This window comes from Dendrobates tinctorius, unplaced genomic scaffold, assembly GCF_039654945.1.
Source record: "Dendrobates tinctorius isolate UK_male_01 unplaced genomic scaffold, ASM3965494v1 ptg000051l, whole genome shotgun sequence".
Classification (NCBI taxonomy): domain Eukaryota; kingdom Metazoa; phylum Chordata; class Amphibia; order Anura; family Dendrobatidae; genus Dendrobates; species Dendrobates tinctorius.
In genome coordinates this window covers 11,328,437-11,353,488 of record NW_027361719.1, presented here as the reverse complement: position 1 = coordinate 11,353,488, position 25,052 = coordinate 11,328,437, and the positions used below count along the sequence as shown (strand labels likewise).

At 44.5% G+C, this 25,052-nt stretch overlaps 1 protein-coding gene across 3 annotated transcripts in view; it reads right to left on the bottom strand.

The window, feature by feature from the left end:
• Window positions 1-25,052, bottom strand: part of AGAP2 (ArfGAP with GTPase domain, ankyrin repeat and PH domain 2) — a 472,523-nt gene that overhangs the window by 51,641 nt on the left and 395,830 nt on the right. For all 3 annotated transcript variants that reach the window (XM_073576781.1, XM_073576779.1, XM_073576780.1), the window contains exons 7-9: window positions 24,540-24,646; window positions 24,178-24,330; window positions 21,244-21,330 (exon numbers count right to left, since the gene is read on the bottom strand). In XM_073576781.1, the coding sequence (XP_073432882.1) occupies window positions 21,244-21,330; window positions 24,178-24,330; window positions 24,540-24,646 (347 nt within the window). The remainder of the gene's footprint in view (window positions 1-21,243; window positions 21,331-24,177; window positions 24,331-24,539; window positions 24,647-25,052) is intronic.

Genomic DNA, 25,052 nt, shown 5'->3' with positions numbered 1-25,052 from the left:
ATATCAAATGGAATGGGACAGGGCTGCCCGCTGTCACCGCTGCTGTATATTATAGTGATGGAGCACCTAACGGTGGCCCTTGGAAACAACCCCAATATTACTGGTATACAGGTTGGGCTTAGAGTACATAAACTCTCCTTATATGCAGAAGACTTATTGTTGTATATCACGAACTCGAGACTTTCACTACCTGTGGTCGTGAAGGAGTTTGATAGGTATAGCAGGGTAAGTAACTTTAAAATCAATCCATCTAAGTCTGAGATACTTAATATTACGGTGCCGGGTTGGGAGAGAGTAGTGCTACAAAACTCATTTTCCTTTCGGTGGTGTTTCACATCACTGCAATATTTGGGGGTATAGTTGACATCAAAGACTTCCCTATTATAACAGGCCAACTTCGCCCATCTTTTAACATCTATTACAGCCGATCCTCAAAGTAATGGGAGAGCTAGGTTGTCCTGGTTTGGTAGAATAAATGTCATCAAAATGGATATTCTCTCCAGACTGTACCTGTTCCAGGCAGTCCCGGTGATACTCACAGGTAAATTTTTTATGCATTTAGACACAGTCTGTAGTAAGTTCATATGGGGACTGAAGAGACCTCGACTTGCTCGCTCACTGCTTAGCAAATCCAAATCAGAGGGTGGTACGGGCATGCCGAACTTGAGAAACTACCATCGGGCAGCCATAGTGATACAGGCCTTGGACTGGTTTCATGATCAGGGAGGAAAGCAATGGGTCTTGATCGAAAGGTATCTTTGACCACTGGCACTGATTTCGCTACTTTGGACCCCTAAGATGCATCATAACTGGACCAACTCCCTACCTTTTCTGACATGTGATCTACAAAAAATATGGGACTCCTCTATTTTGGCATGGAGTTTCTCAAACAGCCCCTGTCCCATGACAATCCCGAGTTTCCCCCGGGTGTTGGAGTACGGTTGTTTTTGGTGTGGTTCAAAACACCTAAACTCCGAGTGATGCACATCTCTAGGATGTTAAAGAGACGGCAATCACTGGCGGAACTGAGGGAGGAATTTTCAGAACTCCTCATCTCATGGTTTGCATATCTGAAACTACGTTCCTTCATGTTGTCCCTCCAGCTGGCTCCATTAAACGAGACAGATCTGAAGCCACTGGAATCATTGATGATGCAAGAGACGAGCCCTGCACACTCAGTCTCACAAGTATACTCAATTCTTATGTCAGAGAGAGATGAGAATAAGTCATTGCTTGCCTTGGATTGGGAATGGGAGATTGGGCTAGAGTTTTATTTTGAACAATGGCAAAAAGCTTTCTTTTGTGCACACAGGCTCTCTTTGGCTTGTAGGGCTCAGGAAACTAACTTTAACCTTTTAACTAGGTGGTGCAGATGTCCAGCCGACCTTCATAAGATAAGTTCAGGGCCGTCATCAGGGTAGTACTGCGGGCATGCACGGCAATAGTTAAAGCCACCAGCCAATTGGAGGCTGTCAGTTGACATCAGCGGGCATGGTCCATACAGTGGTCCTGTGTACAATGTCACCAGTGATCACTGTATTACCTTTACACTATACACTATATACAGAGCTCCTGTATATAATGTCACCGGTGATCACTGTATTACCTGTACACAGACACTGCATACTAAGTACATATCTCCTGTGTATAATGGCACTTATGGTGATATTAGTATTGTGTTTATTTTTATTACTGATGAGTATTTTAGTATTCAGTCACTATGTGGTGGTAATATGTTGTCCGGCCATGGTGTGGCAGTATTTATTACTTGTATGTGCTATTATTTAGTCACTATGTAGTGGTAATATGTGGTCTGGTCATGGTGTGGTGGTATTTGTTCCTTGTATGTGGTATTATTGGTCATCATGTTGTGGTAATCTGTGCTCTGGACATGTTGCAGTGGTATTTGTCCCTTGTATGTGATATTATTCAGTCACTGTGGTGGTAATATGTGGTCTGGACATGGTGTGACTGCATTTGTCCCTTGTATGTGGTATTATAGGTCACTATGTGGTGGTGACATGGTGTCTGGTCATGGTGCGGTGGTATTGGTCCCCTGTATGTAATATTATTGGTCATTTTTAAAAATTAAAAAATAAATAAAAATATACCTAAATTGTATTGGATATTTTAACAAATGTTTGCTAGGTTAGAGTAGAGTAGGGCCCGGCCAAAAGAGTCTACCTTGTCGTGGTGGTGGCTTAAAAAAATCTTTTGACTGTGGACAATTCGAGGGGTGGAGGCAGGGCTGGAGTGGAGCCTGGGCAGAGCCTCAAGGGGGACCCGAAAATTTTGCCAGTAAAGGGCCCTGAAATTCCTAGTGGCAGCCCTGGATATATCCACTTGTATCTGACCTCTGCTGGACATGCGAGGCATCTGAGGGTACCATGATCCACATCTGGTGGGATTGTCCACCAATTAAAAGACTTTGGAATAAGGTCTTTGAAATTTATTCAAAGGTTTCTGGTGACATCATTTGAAGTAACCCACAGCTGGGCCTATTGTCAATGATAGCGGGCTCCTTCAGGAGCATCAAGGTAGGACTCCTAGGAAGTGGCATTCTAAGACAGCCCCAAATATCAGGGATTGGATAGGCTATCCACTGTTACGACACAGCGTCAGGATACGTTTTACAAAACATGGCAGGAATGGATTATGTTTTGCGAATCGCCTTGATTCCTAACACTCTTGGAGACAAATTAGTGGAGAAGGGCAGAATAGAGAGGCAGTTAACACAAACGGGAGAGATTCAACTCTCCTCATACTTCACCCCTCAGTTCTCTTCTCTTCTCCCCTACCCCCCACTTTTTTCCGTCCTCTCAATCAGACCCCCCTATTTCCTCCTTTCTTTTTTTTCCGTACTTTCTATTACCTACTCTACACTCTTTTCTTCTTTCCATTCTATTTTGTTAATCGGATGTTTATGATGATAAGGAATATGATACTCAAGTCAGCATTATGGCAACGCTCTGCACAATCAATTAATGGTTATTGCGTGAATCTGACTCATGTAAGGCGGTTATGCTTTATTTGATTGTCTTACTGTTTTACTTGACTATTTTGCTATTTTTTTTTGCTTTTCCTTGTCCTTGCATGGATACTTTTTACTTTTTGTATGTGATATATAAAAATATTCAATAAAAACTGTTTAAGAAAAAAAATGATCTAAAGCACAACCTATCCTTTGTAAAACATGGTGGAGGCCGTGTGATGGCATGGGCATGCATCACTTCCAATTGCACTGGGTCACTAGTGTTTAATGATAATGTGAATGAAGACAGAAGTAGCTGGATGAATTCTGAAGTGTACAGGATCATACTTTGCTTTTTAAGTTTAAGAAGTTGAGTATTCTGCTAGGACCGAATCAATCACCATGCATTTCACAATCTTAAAGGGAATCTGTCAGCAGGATTGTGCACAGTAACCTACCCACAGTGTCAGATTGGTGCCGTTACACTGTTTAAAATGATACCTTGGTTGATGAAATCCGTCTTGTGTGTTTTTTTTTAATCTTTATTTTCAGTTATTGATATACTCGTGCTCTGGGGCGGCTTGTAGGGGGTCTTCATGTGGTGCTCTTGTTAGATATTCATAATGCAGCATGCTGACAGGTCACTGATCCCTCACTGAAATGCCCCCTAGTTTACATAATGAATATCTGTACATACTGAAGAAAAAAAACCCGTGGCACCTGCTCTGCAGCATAATCGCATGTGGCAGTACCAATTAGCAACAATGAACATTTTTACTTAACCCCCTCTACACACCCACTGTAGCAGGGATTATGCCCCACTCCTCCATACAGATCTTCTCCAGAAATTTCAGGTTCCGGGGATGTCGCTGGGCAACATTGAGTTTCTGCTCCTTCCAAAGATTTTCTATTGGGTTCAGATCTGGAGACTGGCAAGGCCACTCCTGGACCTGGAAATGCATCTTGCAGAGACACTCCTTTGTTGACCAGGCTGTGTGTTTCCGGGCATTGTCATGCTGGAAGACCCAGCCACGACCCTTGTTCAATACTCTCACTGAGCAAAGGAGGTTGTTGGCCAAAATCTTTCGATACTTGACCCCATCCTCCCTACAATACTTTACAGTCGTCCTGTCCACTTTGCAGAAAAGCACCCCCAAAGCATGATGTTTACCCCACCACGCTTCACAGTTGGGAAGGTGTTCTTCGGGTTGTACTCATCCTTCATCTTCCTCCAAACAAGGCAAGTGGAGTTGATACTAAAAAAGTTCTACAGTATTTTGGTCTCATCTGATCACATGACCCTCGCCCATGCCTCCTCTGGATCATCCCGATGGTCATTGATTAACTTCAAATGGGCCTTGCGTGCCCTGCAGGATTTTGTTTTTAATAACTGTAATTTTTGTAATTTTTATTGAATTTTATAAAATTTTAACAATCAAAAGTACCATAATTCACAGGAAAAACTCTTGGCAAGGGGTTCCACTAGTGTGGAACAAAATGAGCCCATCAGGAATTTGATAAGAATAATGTAACTCCAAAACTATATACCATGGGGGTAAAGCCTGGAATTTAACCCACGCAAGGAAGGTAGAAACTTAAAAAGTAAAACAAAGACTTTTCAACAGGTCAGACAAGATCCTCTCCAGGCTTACAGGTGCTTCTCACAAAATTAGAATATCATCAAAAAGTTAATTTATTAAGTTCTTCAATAAAAGAAGTGAAACTCATAAATCATATAGTTATTACACACAGAGTGATCTATTTCAAGTGTTTATTTCTGATAATGTTGATGATTATGGCCTACATCCAATTAAAACCCAAAAGTCGTTATCTCCGTAAATTAGAATAATTAACAAAAAAAGACCTGCAAGCCTTCCTATGTGTTTAAAAAGGTCCCTTAGTCTGTTTCAGTAGGCTCCACAATCATGGGGAAGACTGCTGACTTGACAGATGTGCAGAAGGCAGTCATTGACACACTCCACAAGGAGGGCAAGCCACAAAAGGTCAGTGCTAAAGAAGCTGGCTGTTCACAGAGTGCTGTATCTAAGCATATTAATGGAAAGTTAAGTGGAAGGAAAAAGTGTGGTAGAAAAAGCAGCTCCCCCGCATCTGAACCACCAATTTCACCATCCTCCTCCTGTGTGGTAGCCGTCTCAGCTTTGTGGCAAGATGGCACCGGGACCGCAGAGGCCACCCCCTTTCTGAGGAGGACTGCATACAAGCCAGTCGTGGGAACAGCAGACGCTGCTCCAATATGTGCAGGGGTCCTGGCTCTCCTGGGGCCCATCGGATGGCGTTTGATGTCCGGTAATGAAGCTGTGGAGCCTTGTTAGATGCAATGCCTGGAGGTAGCTCTCCTGCCAAATGTCCTCTCAGCACGGCATCCCAGACACGTCCCTGCCCTGCAGGATTAAAATCCATGACCGCATAGTGTGTTACTAATGGTAATGTTTGAGACTGTGGTCCCAGCTCTCTTCAGGTCATTGATCAAGTCCTCCTGTGTAGCTCTGGGCTGATTCCTGACCTTTCTCCGAATCATCCTTACCCCACGAGCTGAGATCTTGCATAGAGCCCTTGACCGAGGAAGATTGACAGTCATCTTGTGTTCCTTCCATTTTATAATAATTGTGCAAACAGTTGTCATCTCGTCACCCCTACCGATCAGATATTGATTGCCTAACCTAATGACAAACAATCAATAAAAAAGTAGTGGCCAACTCCTTCAAGTCACAAAGGATCACATTTGCAAGAATTTAATCTCGGAAGCATATAATGTAATACAGTAGTGTGAGTGGCTCTATGTGTCTATATGCACTCCTAATGTCTGAGGAGAATACTTGTATGTGGCCACCATCTGAAAAACAATTCAATGTTTGGAAGTTCTCTTTCTGTTGCCTCTTCAGTGCCCCAGTTGTCATTTTTATTTCCATCACATCAGGTGAAATTGATTCACAACAGGAGAGATTTAAATCCCATGGGCTTAATTGACTTGGAAGGTTATATTGTGATGTCCAAGAATTCCTTTAATTAAGGCTAAAACTTTTACAGTTCTTTACAACTTACAATTTTTTCTTTGGACTATATAAGAACATAAATAGTAGACAATCAACTAACATTTTTTTGATGTTCCAATTAACCATCATGTCCTCTATTATTAGATTCCCTGTCTCTTCATTGGTTTTTCAGAAGTCAACACATTTCCAATGCATCCCTGTCCCTTCGGTGACACAAAACATCTCGCACCCACACAACAACCCAGCGAGTCTGATTCTTTCTCCAGCTCGATAAAAGCCAACTGCACATTGCTAACCCAGCCACAATGACTTGCCGCTCTCCTTTGTGGAAGGATTCAATTGGAATGTGTGGGTTTTCCTTGCGGTAGCTCTTCCCACAAGAAGCAGCGGGTAGCTGCGCGATAAAATAATAAAATATAGCTTTCTGTTCTGTACTAGCATTCTATTTCCATTTAACATTCTTTGCAGAAGGGAACTGTAACAATTAAGGTGTTCGCTAGAGAGAGGATGTGTGGGTGTTTGTCATTCGCTACTGAATTGTGCCAGTACATTAGCTAAACGAATTGTAACAAAATAGCATGTACCAAGAGGGACATTAATCCCTGCATAGTGGGCATATATTAACCCTTTACATAAAACAATGTCTACACGCATTGTCTGTCCATATGTGTATATATATATATATATATATATATATATTACGCTAGCACATCTTTATCCATGATGCAATACCATGAAGGAGGCATTTCATTGGCCTCAAATTTATTCCGCAGCAGGACAACCACCCCAAACATACAACCAATGTCATTAAGAGCCATTTTCAGCATAACAAAGAATATGGAGTCCTGGAAGTGATGACAAGGACCCACAGAGCCCTGATCTTAACAACACTGTGTGGTATTACATAAAAAAACAGAAGGATTTACACAAGCCTACATCCACAGAAGGCCTGTGGTTAGTTCTCCAAGATGTTTGGAAAAGCCACCCTGCAGATTTCCTCCAAAAACTGTGTGACTAGAAGAACCAATGCTTTGATGCTGTTTTGAAGACAAAGGGGGCAATTCATTAAAGCTTTTTCCCCAGATTTCAGGCTAAAAACAGTTTTTAAACACAAAACTGTGCAAAAAATGCGACTTTTGGCATTGTCACTCCATTTTTGCCCCACCTCCAACAAAGTGGGCAGATCTGGGACTGGATGAGGGCATGGCAAACACCGCTCATCAAATTCATGATGACAAATCTTACTCCTGCAGACTCTGGAATAAAAGTTATGGCAAGGAGCAGCCACTACGCGCCTTACGTGATTCACTAATGATGTGAGCCTTGTAATGAGTCAAGACTCTATCTTCCAAAATGCCCCCTCCTCAAGATCGGTAAGAGAATCGACAGTCTCGATGACTTGCCCCCAAAGAGTGGTCGCACCAAATATTACTTTGATTTAGATTTGCATTTTCTTCATTTACTTTTTCAATTATAAAACTCTTCAATTCTGAGGTAAAATCTGTATTGAGTGAAGACAGACTGTCCCATTACTGAGAGGAGATAGCAGTTGCTACTGATAACATCATATGTAGACAGGAGGGAGAGGAAGATGGTGGAGCTCTGACTTTATCTCCTCCCTCCTATCATCTACATAGAATTGTATTCGTCATAACAGCCATCTATCTCAGTAATGGGAAAGTCTGTCTTCACTCAATACAGATTTTACCTCAGAATTGAATATACAAATAGTCTATCCGGAGAGGAATAGGTCTAGAACTCTAGCGCCACCTGTTGGAAGCAGCAATCCTGAAAGTCACTATTGACTCTTTAATGAGCTTTGCAATATGACTTAGAATAAAAGTCAAACCAAAATCTCAAATTGTAGACACTGTGTTCCGGGGTGTTGCCCCTCATTTGTGCAAAGTATGAGATCTGATTTGGCTAGGTGAGAGGCTCTGGACTGGAGTCTAATTGGTAGCACTTCTCCTTCTGCAGAGTGACAAGCCAAGTCTGGCATGTCAGAGTGAGGAGACTTTTAAACGATGCACACTCCTCTGTGAAATTTCTTAGAGGAGCATGATAACTTCTAAATCTCCTCACTCTGAGAAGCCAGGCTTGGCTTGTCACTCTCCGCCAGCAGAAACGTTACCCCTTACACTTCAGAATTGAGAATTTTCATAATGTCTGATCAATTTTGGTAGAGAAAGTAACACATCTCTCTGATAAGATATATTACAAAGTTGCTTACTTTCGTATGTACTGTTGATTTATGAAATAAAAAGGAAATTGATGGTTAGGCTGGAGTCACACTAAACTACGGCATGCGATGTGATATGCTAATGACTAGAGTTGAGCGAAACGGGTCGAAAAATTTCAAAAGTCGCCGACTTTTGGCAAAGTCGGGTTTCATGAAACGAAACCCGACCCTAGGATGAGGTCGGCCACGAGGTCGGCGACTTACGCGCCAGAGTCGCGTTTCAAAAGTTTGTTTTGCGCTCTTTTTCAACCAATCAGGATCCACGGACACTGTGGGCAACGTGAAGACATAGGCAGGGGTCACCACCATCTTTCAGAAGGGCATGCAAGTGATTGGCTTGCTTTGGTGGGCGTCACAGGGGGTATAAAAGGGCGTGCACGCCGACCGCCATCTTACTTCTGCCGATCTCAGTATAGGGAGAGGTTGCTGCTGATTCTGTAGGGAGAGCGTTAGGCAGGGAAGAAGACAAAAAAACTGCTTCTGCTGCTAGCGATTTGGCCCACACAACACACCAGTCACTGTGTGTGCAGTGCAAGGGGAGGCTATATAGTGGTGTATCAGTGGTGTTGGTTGTTGGGCTGCCTTCTAAGGCTACCTGACATTCCTGCATTGCTGTTTACCCACTGCTCTGCAAACTGCTTTTTTAAAAGCAATCCCAATTTTTTTTTTTGTCCTGCTGAGAAGAAAAAAAAACTGCTTCTGCTGCTAGCAATTTGGCCTGCACAACACACCAGTCACTGTGTGTGCAGTGCAAGGGGAGGCTATATTGTGGTGTATCAGTGGTGTTGGTTGTTGGGCTGCCTTTTAAGGCTTCCTGACAGGCTGGCATTGCTGTTTACCCACTGCTCTGCAAACTGCTTTTTTAAAAGCAATCCAATCTCCCTTATCCTCTAGTCAATTTTGTCACAGCTGTGCCATCGAGCCTGTGACATAGCGCTCAGATATCAGTGGGCCTCACACAATCCAAAAGTGTCCAGTGTCCACAAGTGTCTGCAGAAATTCAAAATCTCCCTTATCCTCTAGTCACTTTGGTCACAGCTGTGCCATCGAGCCTGTCACATAGCGCTCAGATATTCATTGGGCCTCACACAATCCAAAAGTGTCCAGTGTCCAAAAGTGTGTGCAGAGATTCAAAATCTCCCTTATCCTCTAGTCACTTTGGTCACAGCTGTGCCATTGAGCCTGTCACATAGCGCTCAGATATCAGTGGGCCTCACACAATCCAAAAGTGTCCAGTGTCCAAAAGTGTGTGCAGAGATTCAAAATCTCCCTTATCCTCTAGTCACTTTGGTCACAGCTGTGCCATCGAGCCTGTCACATAGCGCTCAGATATTCATTGGGCCTCACACAATCCAAAAGTGTCCAGTGTCCAAAAGTGTGTGCAGAGATTCAAAATCTCCCTTATCCTCTAGTCACTTTGGTCACAGCTGTGCCATTGAGCCTGTCACATAGCGCTCAGATATTCATTGGGCCTCACACAATCCAAAAGTGTCCAGTGTCCAAAAGTGTGTGCAGAGATTCAAAATCTCCCTTATCCTCTAGTCACTTTGGTCACAGCTGCGCCATCGAGCCTGTCACATAGCGCTCAGATATTCATTGGGCCTCACACAATCCAAAAGTGTCCAGTGTCCAAAAGTGTGTGCAGAGATTCAAAATCTCCCTTATCCTCTAGTCACTTTGGTCACAGCTGTGCCATCGAGCCTGTCACATAGCGCTCAGATATTCATTGGGCCTCACACAATCCAAAAGTGTCCAGTGTCCAAAAGTGTGTGCAGAGATTCAAAATCTCCCTTATCCTCTAGTCACTTTGGTCACAGCTGTGCCATCGAGCCTGTCACATAGCGCTCAGTTATTCATTGGGCCTCACACAATCCAAAAGTGTCCAGTGTCCAAAAGTGTGTGCAGAGATTCAAAATCTCCCTTATCCTCTAGTCACTTTGGTCACAGCTGTGCCATCGAGCCTGTCACATAGCGCTCAGATATTCATTGGGCCTCACACAATCCAAAAGTGTCCAGTGTCCAAAAGTGTGTGCAGAGATTCAAAATCTCCCTTATCCTCTAGTCACTTTGGTCACAGCTGTGCCATCGAGCCTGTCACATAGCGCTCAGATATTCATTGGGCCTCACACAATCCAAAAGTGTCCAGTGTCCAAAAGTGTGTGCAGAGATTCAAAATCTCCCTTATCCTCTAGTCACTTTGGTCACAGCTGTGCCATCGAGCCTGTCACATAGCGCTCAGATATTCATTGGGCCTCACACAATCCAAAAGTGTCCAGTGTCCAAAAGTGTGTGCAGAGATTCAAAATCTCCCTTATCTTCTAGTCACTTTGGTCACAGCTGTGCCATCGAGCCTGTCACATAGCGCTCAGATATTCATTGGGCCTCACACAATCCAAAAGTGTCCAGTGTCCAAAAGTGTGTGCAGAGATTCAAAATCTCCCTTATCCTCTAGTCACTTTGGTCACAGCTGTGCCATCGAGCCTGTCACATAGCGCTCAGATATTCATTGGGCCTCACACAATCCAAAAGTGTCCAGTGTCCAAAAGTGTGTGCAGAGATTCAAAATCTCCCTTATCCTCTAGTCACTTTGGTCACAGCTGTGTCATCGAGCCTGTCACATAGAGCTCAGATATTCATTGGGCCTCACACAATCCAAAAGTGTCCAGTGTCCAAAAGTGTGTGCAGAGATTCAAAATCTCCCTTATCCTCTAGTCACTTTGGTCACAGCTGTGCCATCGAGCCTGTGACATAGTGCTCAGATATCAGTGGGCCTCACACAATCCAAAAGTGTCCAGTGTCCACAAGTGTCTGCAGAAATTCAAAATCTCCCCTGTCCTATAGACACCTTGTACCTTGTTTTACATTACTATATAGTTTGTTGGATTTTGTCTACATTTCTACCAAAAATGAGGAAGGCTGGTGGAAGAGGCCGTGGAATTGGGCAGGGGTTGGCAGCTGGTAATGATGGTGTTGGTGGTGGATCTGATGGTAGTGGCAAGAGCAAAATAGGACCGAATGCAGGAGGTGCTGAGCCTGCGTCATCGTCTGGCTACATAAGGCCTCGAACGCTTAGTTTTCTAGGAGTTGGCAAACCGCTTTTAAAGCCAGAGCATCAGGAAAAAGTTTTGTCTTACATTGCTGACTCAGCCTCCAGCTCTATCGTCTCCTCTTCTTCAGTTGTAAAAAGTAAAAGCACTGAGTTGTCATTGGAGGCTCATGTTCATGAACCACACCTTTCCTTGTGTCCTTCACCCCAACCAAGATTGAAGGATGACGCAGGCCATACTACTGATTACTCCATGGAGCTGTTTTCACATACCATGCCTGGATTATCAAGTGAAATGGTGAATTACCCAGGCCAAGATGAATCTGACATGGAGTGCACTGATGCACAGCCGCTGATGGATGATTCTGCTGGTACATTCACTCAGAGCACTACATTGTCCTCGCAGTGTACAGAGCCAGATTCTGACCCTGATGAGACTCAGGTGCCCCTTCCCGCACACTATACCACCATACACGGTGACACAGAGGAAGGTGCACATGGCATAGAAGAGGAGGTGATGGATGACCCAGTTGTTGACCCAGATTGGCATCCATTGGGGGAAGAGGGTGCTGCTTCCAATAGCTCAGATGAGGAGCATCCACAGCAGACATCGACATCGCAACAGCTGTTATCTGGCAGGCCCGGAGCACTCCAAAGACAGGTTCCAAACATCAAAAGAGTTGCTGGACAGCTTGTCCAGAGGGTCAAAAGATCACAGCGTGCTAGGCCGCAAAATGTCTGCCAAAGTAGGAAGAGTGCAGTGTGGCACTTTTTTGAACAAAATCCTCATGATCAGGCCAAGGTTATCTGTAAGAAGTGCGCAAAGACCTTTAGCCAAGGGAAAAATCTGAAAAATTTGAATACCAGTTGCATGCTTAGACATTTAACCAGCATGCACTTGCAAGCGTGGACACAACACCAAACCTCAAGTGCCACATGTGCAACTGATCACAATGAAGGTAGTCAGCAACGCTACATTGTTTCCCCCACTGTAAGCCCACCGGTTAGCACAGCAGCAAATGTTGAGGTGTCGTTGCAAGGCCACAGCAGTCAGGGAATCCCACTGTTATATCAACGAAAGACTGATTCTAGGCCATCAGAAAGAACACCAACTCCATCACCATCATCAACCCCCTCTCAGTCCGCCCTGTCCACCGCTACTTCCACCATATACAGCTCTCAAGTCCAGCTCACCCTCCCAGACACTATGAGTAGGTCAAGAAAGTACTCAGTCTCTCATCCGCGTACACTGGGTTTGAACGCCCACATTGCCAAACTAATCTCGTTTGAGATGATGCCCTTTCGGTTGGTGGAAAGCACAGCTTTACGCGAACTCATGGCCTATGCAGTACCATGCTATGACCTACCCAGTCGCCACTTCTTCTCTCGCAAAGCCATCCCAGCCCTCCACCATCATGTGAAAGACCGCATTGTCCATGCACTCAAGCAGTCAGTGAGCGGAAAGGTGCACCTCACAACTGATGCATGGTCCAGTCGGCATGGCCAGGGCCGTTATGTGTCCATCACTGCGCACTGGGTTAATGTGGTGGATGCAGGGTCCACAGGGGACAGCAGTGGTGGGACAGTGCTGCCTAGCCCACGGTATAGGAAACAGTTGGCTGTAGGCGTTCGACCCTCCTCCTCCTCCTCCTCCTCCAGAAGCGAAAGCTCGTCCACAGAGCGCAGTCGTACGAGCACTCCATCTGCAGCTGCCACTGTTGCACACGATGTGTCCCCCTATCGAGCAGCTAGTGGAAAGCATCAGCAGGCTGTGTTGCAGATGATGTGTTTGGGCAACAGACACACCGCCGAGGTGCTGGCCGAGTACTTGAAGCGACAAACTGAGTCATGGCTGGGCAGTGTACATCTTGAGGCAGGCAAGGTAGTTAGTGATAATGGCCGTAATTTTGTGGCAGCCATAGCCCTTTCAAAACTCAGCCATATACCTTGCTTGGCTCACACCTTGAACCTGGTGGTGCAGTGCTTCCTCAAAAATTATCCGGAGTTAACAGCCCTGCTCCAGAAGGTGCGAAGACTGTGCGCGCACATCCGCCGGTCGCCTGTACACTCCGTTCGTATGCAGAAGCTGCAGCGATTGCTCCACCTTCCCAACCACCGCCTCATTATCGACATTGCAACAAGGTGGAACTCCACCCTCCACATGGTGGAGCGGCTGTGCGAGCAGAGGCAGGCCATAATGCATTTGTGGGAGGATACACGGCCAGGCACTTTGAGAGCAGACATGGAGTTGACAGGTGTGCAGTGGTCGAAGCTGAAAGACCTCTGTAAAGTCCTTCAGTGTTTTGAGGAATGCACATGGCTGGTAAGCGCAGACGACGCCATCCTAAGCATGAGCATCCCACTTATGCGTCTGCTCATGCAAACTTTGACGCACCTTAAGGAGCAGGCGTCTGCAGCCAATGTTGATGAGGAGGAAGAGGAGGAGGGAATCCTTGATGACATTCAGCCATTGTCTGCTCAGGGACCTCTCCTGGACGAGGTGGAGGAAGAAGAGGAGGAGGAGGAGGATGATGGGGATGATTACTTAGGGGAGGAGGATGCATCTCGTGGGGCAAGTGAAAATGTTGGCGTGGCAAGGTCTGGTACAGGGTTTGTGCGTGACTGGAGGGATGTGGATTTGCCAGAAAGTGCTCCTCCAACCAGCACTCGCAGTGCATCATTGACACCGGGAACATTGGCCCACATGTCAGATTATGCCTTGCAGATCCTAAAAAGGGACCCACGCATTGCCAAAATGATGATCGATGACGACTACTGGTTGGCCAGCATCCTGGATCCACACTATAAAGGCAAATTACAAAACATCATGCCACAGGAGAACCTTGACCTAATATTGGCTAATAAACAAGCAACTCTGGTAAATCGGTTGCTTGAGGCATTCCCAGCACACAGCAGCGGTGATGGTTCTCACACGAGCCGTATGGGCCGGGGGCAGCTTGGCAGAGGTGTTCGTGGTGCACACAGCAGAAGTGGCGTTGGAGACAGGGGTTTCATGACAATGTTGTGGACTGATTTTTCAAGTACCGCTCACACAACTGGTAATACTGCATCGATGGAAAGTGACAGGAGACAGCAGTTGTCAACTATGGTTACAAACTACTTTTCCTCCCATATCGATGTTCTCCCACACAGGTCATTCCCCTTTGACTATTGGGCCGCTAAACTGGACACCTGGCCTGAATTGGCACAATATGCCTTACAGGAGCTCGCTTGCCCAGCTGCAAGTGTGCTATCGGAAAGAGTCTTCAGTGCAGCTGGATCAATCCTGACAGAAAAAAGGACCCGTCTGTCAACCCAAAATGTGGATGATCTAACCTTCATTAAAATGAACCACGCATGGGTTTCCAAGGATTTTGTCCCACCTTCCTCTGATGACACATAGGGTGACATAAAAATGGCTTGCTTTGGTCCACCTCTTCCTGGGACTTGACCTATTTCACCTTTTGCATCAGCTAAATGTCCAACATCAACATATGCCACTTTCTAAAACTCCCTAACTGTGCTGCCTCCCCCCCCATGGCCGGGGTCACCACCTAGCGCACGACACCGTGCGAGTGCCGTTGCCCTGGACAGGTGGGTAGGCCGACTCTTGGGCGCGGGCACTGGTACAGGGTCCTTCATTGTGCAATCAAGTGTCTCTGACGGTGGTGGTGCACACCCGCCGTCAGACACACCGCCGTACTATGAGGGGCCCAGTGCCAGTACCGACGCCCACGAGTGGGCCCCCCTTGCTTGGGCAGGGCCCCAGCATTTGCAATCTTTACCTCTCCCTGCTCCTCCGCTGTGTAGTCTGGGCCGTCAAATCCATACTGTGCCTGACACCGTCTGAGCCTGCCTCCTGATGTATAGACATATATTTTGAATGTGTACGCTATCCATACATGTTATCCGGGGATACGGTACCCTTTCTAACCTTTGTGCAATCACGTGCAATCCATACTGGGCCTAACACCGTCTGAGCCTGCCTCCTGAGACATATATTTTGAATGTGTACGCTATCCATACATGTTATCCGGGGAAACGGTACCCTTTCTAACCTTTGTGCAATCACGTGCAATCCATACTGGGCCTAACACCGTCTGAGCCTGCCTCCTGAGACATATGTTTTGAATGTGTACGCTATCCATACATGTTATCCGGGGATACGGTACCCTTTCTAACCTTTGTGCAATCACGTGCAATCCATACTGGGCCTAACACCGTCTGAGCCTGCCTCCTGAGACATATATTTTGAATGTGTACGCTATCCATACATGTTATCTGGGGATACGGTACCCTTTCTCACCTTTGTGCAATCACGTGCAATCCATACTGGGCCTAACACCGTCTGAGCCTGCCGCCTGATGTATAGACATATATTTTGAATGTGTACGCTATCCATACATGTTATCTGGGGATACGGTACCCTTTCTCACCTTCGTGCAATCACGTGTAGTCCATACTGGGCGTGAGAACGGCTGGTGAGCTGTTAAGCAAGCTACAGCACCTGTGGTTTGCACACGTAAGTTTTTCATTTTTTCAGGAATGACGGTTAGGCCTAATTCCGGAACTGCGGTTGACCTGCACTTACTGGGAAATCATTGTTCGTGGGTAATAATTGTAATCAGTGATCCCCATCACTAACGTTGTTCAGCGGGTTATCTGCACCTGTAAGCGACAAACGCTGGCCTTTTCAGTGTAGCGCACATGCAGCCACGGACATGTAAGGGCATGACACACCAGTTATTGGCCAATCTCATGTGCCAGAGCCTCACGTGTCCCTCTAGTAAGCCGGACTCGGACCGCGGGGCATGACGGAGTCTCGTTCGTTAACGGAATTAAGCTTGCAATGTGTGCATCTGTTCTGTAGCTGGCATGGTTGAGGTTTCCCAGGTGGAGTCGAATTTAACCGTAGGCTCCACTCCTGGTGGTGCCCTTCTGGACATTCCTTTAAGGTTCAGCTTTGCAACCATACTGCCCACGTAAAACAAACACTTTGCCTTCATGAACGCTGTTTGGAGGGTCATGACTCGTGGGAATAACGCCGCCCAATCAGTTAACCTGCTAGAGAGATCCTTCGTTGCTCCCAAGCATGACATCACACTCCCTAGGAAGAAGGTAATGCCACTGTGGCGACCGTACTCCTGGGGGCGACACAAGTGCACTGATGCCCAGCCACTGCTCGATGAATCTGCTGGTACATTGACCCAGACCACTACATTCCCCTCGCACGCTACACGACCTGAATCTGACCTTGATGAAACTCAGGTTACCCTTCCCATATGCAGTTCCATCTTACACGGTGACAAAGAGGAAGCTGCAGATGAAAGTGCAGGTTCGGCCCACCCGCCATCAGACACACCACCGTACTATCAGGGGCCCTGTGCCAGTGCCGTCGCCAACGAGTGGGCCCCCCCAGCTTGCTCAGGATCACAGCACTTGCAAAGTTGAAATACTGTGCAGTGAGATGGAAGATGGGGACGACGAGGAATCCAGACAAGTACAGGGATTCCCTAGCGAGGAGACTTATTTGATTGTTTTCAATGTTGGGACAGCAATTTTTGGGGAGCACTATACTCTGGAGAATGATAGATGGGGCCCACGATATACTGGAACATTCCAAAGGTGGACATCAGACACTGGAGCAGCATTTACAGGGCCCATTATACACTAGAGCATTAGAAATGGGGCCCATTATGTTTGGAGCATTATTTGGGCCCATAAGACAGTGGAGCTTCATCCATGGGAACCAATATATACTGTAGCATTATGTGGAGCTCATCATATACTGTTTCAAACATTATATGGGACCAATGATTCTGTATGGAGAAATAGATGGGCCTCGTCATGAGATGTAAAAAGTGAGGTATTTTTCATTGTACTATACCGCTATTTCTCTGCCGTATCGGAGCATGATGAGTTGTGGTATGTGTTAAAGGGGCGCTCTTTCGCCCAGGGCACATGAAAACCTGCAGCCAGCCCTCCCCCCCACAACTTTAGCCAAATAACCCCCATTTTTCAGTGCGTAACTTGTATTATGAAGTTAATTAAGGTTGACAAGCTTAAGTAAGAAGAATTGATGCTTTTGGCATTCAAATGGGCACTGTAGGTGTGTTTCCTGTCCTCCTCTCACTGCCGACTTTTATTCCCCATTGACTTACATTGGGTTTCGTGTTTCGGGACGACCCCGACTTTTCCCTATAATCGGACGATCTTGCTCGACCCGACTTTTGGAAAAGTCGGGTTTCACGAAACGAAACGCGACCCTAAAAAACCAAAAGTCGCTCAACTCTACTAATGACCCCTCGGCTTCTGCTCTGCTGCGAGCAGGAGCCGAGTGTCATGCTACTGTGCTCCGAGCGTCTCGCAAACAGACTCACAGCACAGATGTGGAGGAGGCGGAGAAATAATTTTCTCCATCCCCTCCTGTTGTGAATTCACTTTCTGGCCTACCTCTAGTTACTAGTGAAGGTAGTGGAGCTGGTTATATTGATAGAGGGGTCACGAGTTCTCTTCCTGGGCTCCCTCTGGTGGTCACTGGAGGTAATGGAGCTGATCTAATTAACAGAGGCCTGCCACCTGATAATGAGGAGGATGACTGGAGATCTGGAGTTTCTGACTGGATTTAAGACAGCCGACTCCCTCTATCCCTGCTGGTGATTTTTTCCTGCCTCCTGAGGTCTTAGCTTCCAGCTCAGTCCTTGCATGCTCAAGCTAAGTGTTCTTTTGCTATTGTTCACATTTGATTTGGTTTTGTCTCTTTCAGTTTTGTGTGGTCAGCCAGCCCCGGCAGGGGCTATGCTGAATTTCCATCCTTATGTTACTGCCAGTTTGTTTTTGTCCCTTATTAGATTGGCCTCTTTTTGTTCTGCTTTCAGAATATACCAGAGTGCTGATATAATGGGCGAAGTCTAGTGACTTCAGTATTTTTTCTATCAGATGTGTTGGGCATTTTTTGCAGGGTTTTTTGCATGATTGCAGACAGAGTCATTCCTTTCCTATCCTGTCTAGTGTTAGTGTGGGCCCCATCGTTTGCTCAGTCTATTTTCCTACCTGCGTTTGTGTTTTCATCTTGTCTCTCCGGCAATATATGTTTGGGGGGTATCTATTCCTTTGGGGTCTGCTCTGGGGCAGTTTAAATTTCCCCTTTCTTGCTTTAGGCTTATTTAGTTCTTCGGCGGTGTCGAGGCATCTAGGATCATTGTAGGTACTCTCCACGGCTACTGCTAGTTGTGTGGATAGGATCAGGGTCTGCAATCTGCTTACTTACCAACCTCTCTGGTTTTCTGTGGCTTAGCTTGGTCTTGCTTTCCTCCTTGGTGACCCAATCATAACACCCTCCACTGTCGGCGTAGGCGGATATAGCACCGCACTCGGATGAGTGCATATACACAAGACGAAATGCATAGAGCAAGACAGGGAGGGGGGAGCAGGTGAATAAGCCCCGCCCATCGGACCAGACCACGGCAGTTTACATACATGTGAACCGATATAAAAAAGGTATTTATGCATGAAAGGTGCGGGGTCAGGGGGAAGCAAAAGTACTAAGAGAATCCTTATGTGACACACAATTGAATGATATCATTATATGATATCTCAAAAAAGGGGTGACAGATTCCCTTTAAGCACTAAAACACTTGAGTGTTCAATACTCAAATCAAGTAGGTTGGAAGTTCAGGAGTGCTCGACTCGAGTTAAGAGTATAATCAAAGTCAATGGGAAACTCGAGTGAATTTCAGGAAGACCCTAACAGGAGAGCTGTAAGGTAGGAAAATCGCCGAAATGGATGGAAACAGAGCTCATATGGAATGGGAACGGCATGGGGAAGACACCTGGGCAAATCTCTGACTCGCAGGTAGCTGCTTGGAACAACAAGTATTACTCCATTTTTACAGACTAACAATAAAACCTACAAAACCGAAGATAAAATAGATTTTACAGGAAAAAATACTAGGAAACATTCTTTCGTGTATAATGACTTGTATATAAGGCAAAATTAAAAAGAGAAAAAAATAAAGATTCCTCCACCACCTCCAATAAGTGGGCCATCTCTCACCGTATTTTCTCGTCGCCTAACTTGTAGTCATTGGTAAATGTAATTTTAACATTTTACTACCTTACCTGGGTATGTGGTGTGAAACTTACAAAGCCTATGCAGATAATGCAAGATCTGCCAAAAATTACAAGGAAGGGGGACTACGATATACCCTGTATTAGACATAAAGGAAGAAGACTAAGATAACTGAAAGGGAAGCTATAAAAAATGATAGAGTGAGGTTTTTATGTCAAAGGGGTGGTCCGAAACACAAATTAATTATATTCATATATGCCTATTTATTTGATGTCATAATCTAATCTTTTTTCCAATACACTTAATTAAAAATTCCTTGCTGTTCTCTCACTACTTTATATAACTGCTTTATTTTTATTTTTTTCGACTTCCTAGTTAACGTTGTTACTTATGACTTGTGTTTTGAACCTGTTAAACTGTAAAGCGCTGTAGAATATGTTGGCGCTATATAAATAAAGATTATTATTATTATTCCTCTTTGATGACTCTTCATTTGAGAATTCCAGTGCATGCTGGGATAATCACAGAAAGCATCATCAAGGGGTCTGTCCCCTGATTACTGTGACTGCCACAGCCTCTGTCCGCTCCTGGAAGCAAAGCGTCATCAGTGACCTTCGTTTCAGAGGCTGGGCGAATCCCTGCTCCACTGAGCATGCGTCGGTTGTCAATTCCGACGGACGCTCAATAGATTTCTGTCACATGGTGACACTGTGCATTCTCTCTGGCTCTGATCAGAAGAAATGAGTTGGCAGGAGAGCACACGATCAGTGCACATTATAAGAATATGCAGTGTGCAGAGACCAGGGCCACCCCCACAAATGACTTCACTTGCAGGGGCGACGCTGGTCTCTGCATGCCGAGTATTCTTACATTGCACACTGACAGTGCACTCTCTTACTGGCGAGAAAGCGTAGTGCCATTGTGCATACTGCAAAGTGGCAAGAATCTACCAAGCATATGTTTTAAGTGACAACAGGCACATGCTTAGTAGAGCAGGGACTAGCCCAGCCTCTGAAATGGAGGTCACTGATAATGCTTTTTTTCTGGGAGCGGGTAGAGGCTGTGGCAGTGACAGTGATCAGGTGATGCTTTGTTTGAGTATCCCAGCATGCACTTCTTTTCAGAGAGGGAGCAGGACCACATTCTCCGCCCCCTGATGACATTTTAAGTATCCCAGCATGCACTGTGGATTCTCAAACAAATTGCTATCAATGAGGATGTAGAAAAAAATAAAGGTTTACAAAGTTTAGTGAGGAAAGGATAGGGTATTTTTAATTAAAGTGTATTAGAAAAATGATTAAAATATGACATGGGGGTTGGACCAGATGACCCAGGAGGTCCCTTCCAGCTCTACCATGCTATGATTCTATGGCATCAAATAGATTGGCATTTGGTATTAAAATTAATTTGTGTTTTGAACTACCCCTTTAAATATAGTTTTAATTATTTTTGGCAGTTGTTTGTTTCTTTTACATGTCCTAAGCGGTGTAAAAAAAGTTTAAAATAGAAATCTTTCAATTTTCACATTGACCACTGGGGCTTTTTTAGGCTAACATCCAGTTGTTTCAGGAAACTCATATACATCAGCAAAATGGCGAGACCTCGACCCTATCATTTGCATTGAAATATCTAATGAGCCTGTGCAAAGTTCATTGTGATGGGAGGGGGAGCAAACCTTTTTATGAAAATCACGATATGAAAAAAAAGTGTCTTTTTTTTACAAAATACATTTAACAGAAAACCCAATTTAAACAATAGGTAATTTTCTGATGATAGCTTCCCTTTAAGTTTGCACAAACTGATGTCAAGTTAGTTGCTGAATTACACTTTTTTGTGCAGTGATATATCAGTTCTCGTACTTGAGACACTTTGTTAGATCTGTTCACGTTTTACTGTACGTACCTGTTTTATTGGAAGAGCTCGACCAGTTCCACTGACTTCGCCTCGGCTGTCAAAACTCCTCTTTTCCATGTCGCTTCCTCTTCGGTTCTGCAATAAATAGAAAATTCAACTATTATTCTTTTCCTGTCTGGTGTAATAAAAAAGATGGAATGATAGCAGCAGCGCAGCAGAGTATCAGTGCTCAGGATGGCCCCGCAGTGCATTCATTTGGGACCAGCTTTAGTTCAGCAGTGATTGATTTGACAAGGCTACTCCTCAATCACATTGTATATTCAATATGCTCAGCAGAGCGCCGGAGCGGAACCCTTACCTGTTCTAAAACACATTAGTCATATTCCCCGCACCAACCAGGCAGTCACCGCACACAAAGCCTTTGTAAGACAGGTCGGGGTTAAAATGAGTTTTTTCCATTTTAGGTATAAGAGATAGAAACATCCTGAAATTACAGCTTTTATGTCCTTATTACCAGATGTACAAAAGACATTTATAGAACATTAGGCTTATCATTCATGTATTAGCTGACCATTATTGTGCATAATTAGACTCAAACCTTACTTAATACATTTATATTGGACATAATATGTACACAGCCCTAGATTCTATAATTATACTTTACCCAAGCCACAAAAAGACAGAAGATTCTTACACCACTTTAAAGGGGTTTTCTACCACTTTGATATAGATAACCTCTTCCCTGGAAACGTCAATATCAGATTAGTGGGGCTCGGACATCCAGCTCGCTACCACTCAGCTGATACCGGCTCTGCAGAGGCTGGATATATGCAGAGTACAGAGCGGAACACACAGCACCATACACTGTTTAGTGACCACTTCAGGGTACTGCAGATCAACTCTTATTAGGGAGTAATGGCTTGTATGTATGTGAGAGTGCCATCCATTTCTTAGAGGCAAATTGTGCATGTTGCAATTTTTTTTCCTTGGGCCACTCGGTTCGATTAAATAGTTAAACATGTGCACGACCCCAAAGAATAACATCAGTACGAGTGCTATTCTTCAAAACCACGGATAGCACTCATCCGATTAAAACAGTCGTCTGCACGAGCCCTCAAAGAGGCAGCAGCGGTGATTTGATCCTGAGCTAAGTTTTTTAAAAGGTACAGACTTGTAAATAAATCAAGAATTAAATAAAGGCCAGCATAAAATGATTTTGTAAAATCTCCCCCACAGTCCAAAAAAATCCAAAAAGGAAAATCTGCTGCTGATCTGATCCTTGTGGTCATAAAAAGTCTTTGGGTTCCTTTTAATTAATCAATTTTCAGCTCTGAATGATCACCCAATCAGTAAATATTTACTAATAAATATTTGATAAATAGTCGGTTTAGACAGGTTGATTGCTCTTAACGATGCGCTCTGAACAGGGCCCGCGTTAGGGGCAGGCAGCCAAGGCAGCTGCCTAGGGCCCCTGCTCCCCCAGGGCCTGAACAATCTGTAATGGAGACTATTTACACTGGTCGAAAACAATGAACTTTTGTGTAGCACAAAAGACTATTTCACCCCGAAGAACGAGCGTTTTTCTCATTCATGGGGTGATCGAAAGCCTGTTTAGATGGCAAGATTATAATGAAATGAGCATTACTAGGAACACTCCTTCATTATAATGTTTCATTGCAGCTTTGGACCCCAGAATTAGCTATTTTTACAGCATTATGGGACACTACGAACTATACTTCATCTATGGTGGCATTGTTGGTTAGTAGACAGAGGGTTGAGTGAGGAGACAACAGTGCAGAATTTATTTCACTTCTTTACCTTCAGCTTGTTATGGATTTCGCGTACCTGTAAAAATGCTTGAAACTGACATGCAGCATGGATGCATGTAATATGTAGGTATGTAGATCGTATGCATGTAGCCATATAATCAATTGTACAGACAAGTTGTGTGGAAATTTTATTTTATGGCATAAACAGAGCAAAGTGGGCCCCATAGCAGAATTAAAGTGAGGATATTGATTCACCTATTCGATCCTGGGCTGTGGGTACCACCTCCCACCCCTTGTAACAAAGAAGAGCAGCTATATTCTCTGTCTCCTCAATTGTTGCTGATATTTTTGGGATTATAAGAAGGTAGGATACCGTACATATTCTACAGAAAAAAGGTCTAAGGGGTAAAGTTTCTCCTTGTGGAGAGTGCAAAGTCAGCGTAAGGAGACTTAAAGGGCATGTAATACTCCACTGGGAATTTAAATATGCAAATAGCCTTTAGAAAGAGGACGAGGACAGGAAGTTTAGTGCCACCTATTGGAAGTAAAAATCCTATAAGTTAATATCGACCCTTTGAAGGGCCTTGCCACACAACTTAGGAAAGCCCCTCACCCAGTCAAATCCGCTTCCCTGCTTTGAACTGATGAGGGGCAAACAATCCCTAAAGATGTGTCTGAAAATTGAGTCTCTGGTTTGGCTTCTTTTCCTGAATCGTGTAGAAAGATTTTTAAACGCAGTGTGTCAGCAGGTTTTTGATATGTAATCTGACAACAGCATGAGGTAGGAACAGAGACCCCGATTCCAGTGATGTATCACTTGGTTTACTGGGTACAGCAGAGCTAAGCTGTTGAGCTGCGTGTAACCCTGACCACAGCACAGCTCTCTGTGTACATTGTATTGTGACATATTGTCCTAATCAGTGGACGAGGCGTGGTTGGACTAAGAGGCACGGGACCAGTTGTCCTCTAGTGATAATCTCCTCCAGATAAAACACTGATTGTATTAAAACCAAAAAATACAGCCTGCTAAGTGACACATCTCTATAATTAGGGTCTCTACTCCTACATTATGGTGCTCTCAGGTTTTATTCCCTGGTGACAGATTTTTAACTTTTCGAATTGCTACAGTTCCTGTCCTCTTCCTCTTGCAAAACCCTATAGAATAGAAGAATAGGGAGAGTCTGCGCGGTTATGCTGAGACACTGTTACTCACAGGAAAAAGACTTGTGCGACGTTTTGCTCCACGGTGGAGTGACCCTGGGGTGCTGACTCCAATTGACACCTCACTACGAAGTTCTCTATGGCTGATGTTGGGAGTAGAAGGTAAGGAAGATGAGTAGTCATTGCCTGGTCCTCCATTGCTCGTCTACAAACAATGAAAATATATACATTTCATAAAGGCATGTCATTCCAGATTTAGAGGCCATAAAATCCTGAACTTGATATGTCATAAACAGCAGGAAAAATCTGGAAAGCAGAGTACAGTCTTTCAACTGAGCTGATAGAAGAATCAAGTGTTCTCAAAGGAAAATAGATTCAGATCATCAAAGACGCCATTATTACTTGCTTCATTACCTGTACCGATAATGGAGTAGAGCCTCCAGAGTGACTTGGAGAACTGGGTAATGATTTGCATGACAGTAGCTGTTGCTGCCGCTTTAGAGCCAGTATCTTCTGCGCCACTGAAAAAATACAATAAAATAATATAAAGAGCAATATAATTTCATCCATTACGCGGTACATCATATAAAGAAAAATCTCCACGTATCTTGTTGTCAGAGCTGAAATTCTGTGCTAATTAATTTCTTAACATAATTTTATAGGGGTCAGCTGTTTTTGAGAGCTAGAGCTTCAAATACTGAACATAAACAAATAAGAAAAATATAACTATGACTTGTCTATACTAGAAAAAGCTTAAAGGAGTTAAGTATTGAATCTTTATATAAACTTGATGTATTGTCACTAAAAGTTTAAAAATATATGAAATGCTGATTGTACTTCAGTAACAAAGAAACATCTGACCAACCGATCTAAAAACATTGAAGCAGGGATCTTTGTGAGAACCAATACTTGTGTCAAATTCACCAC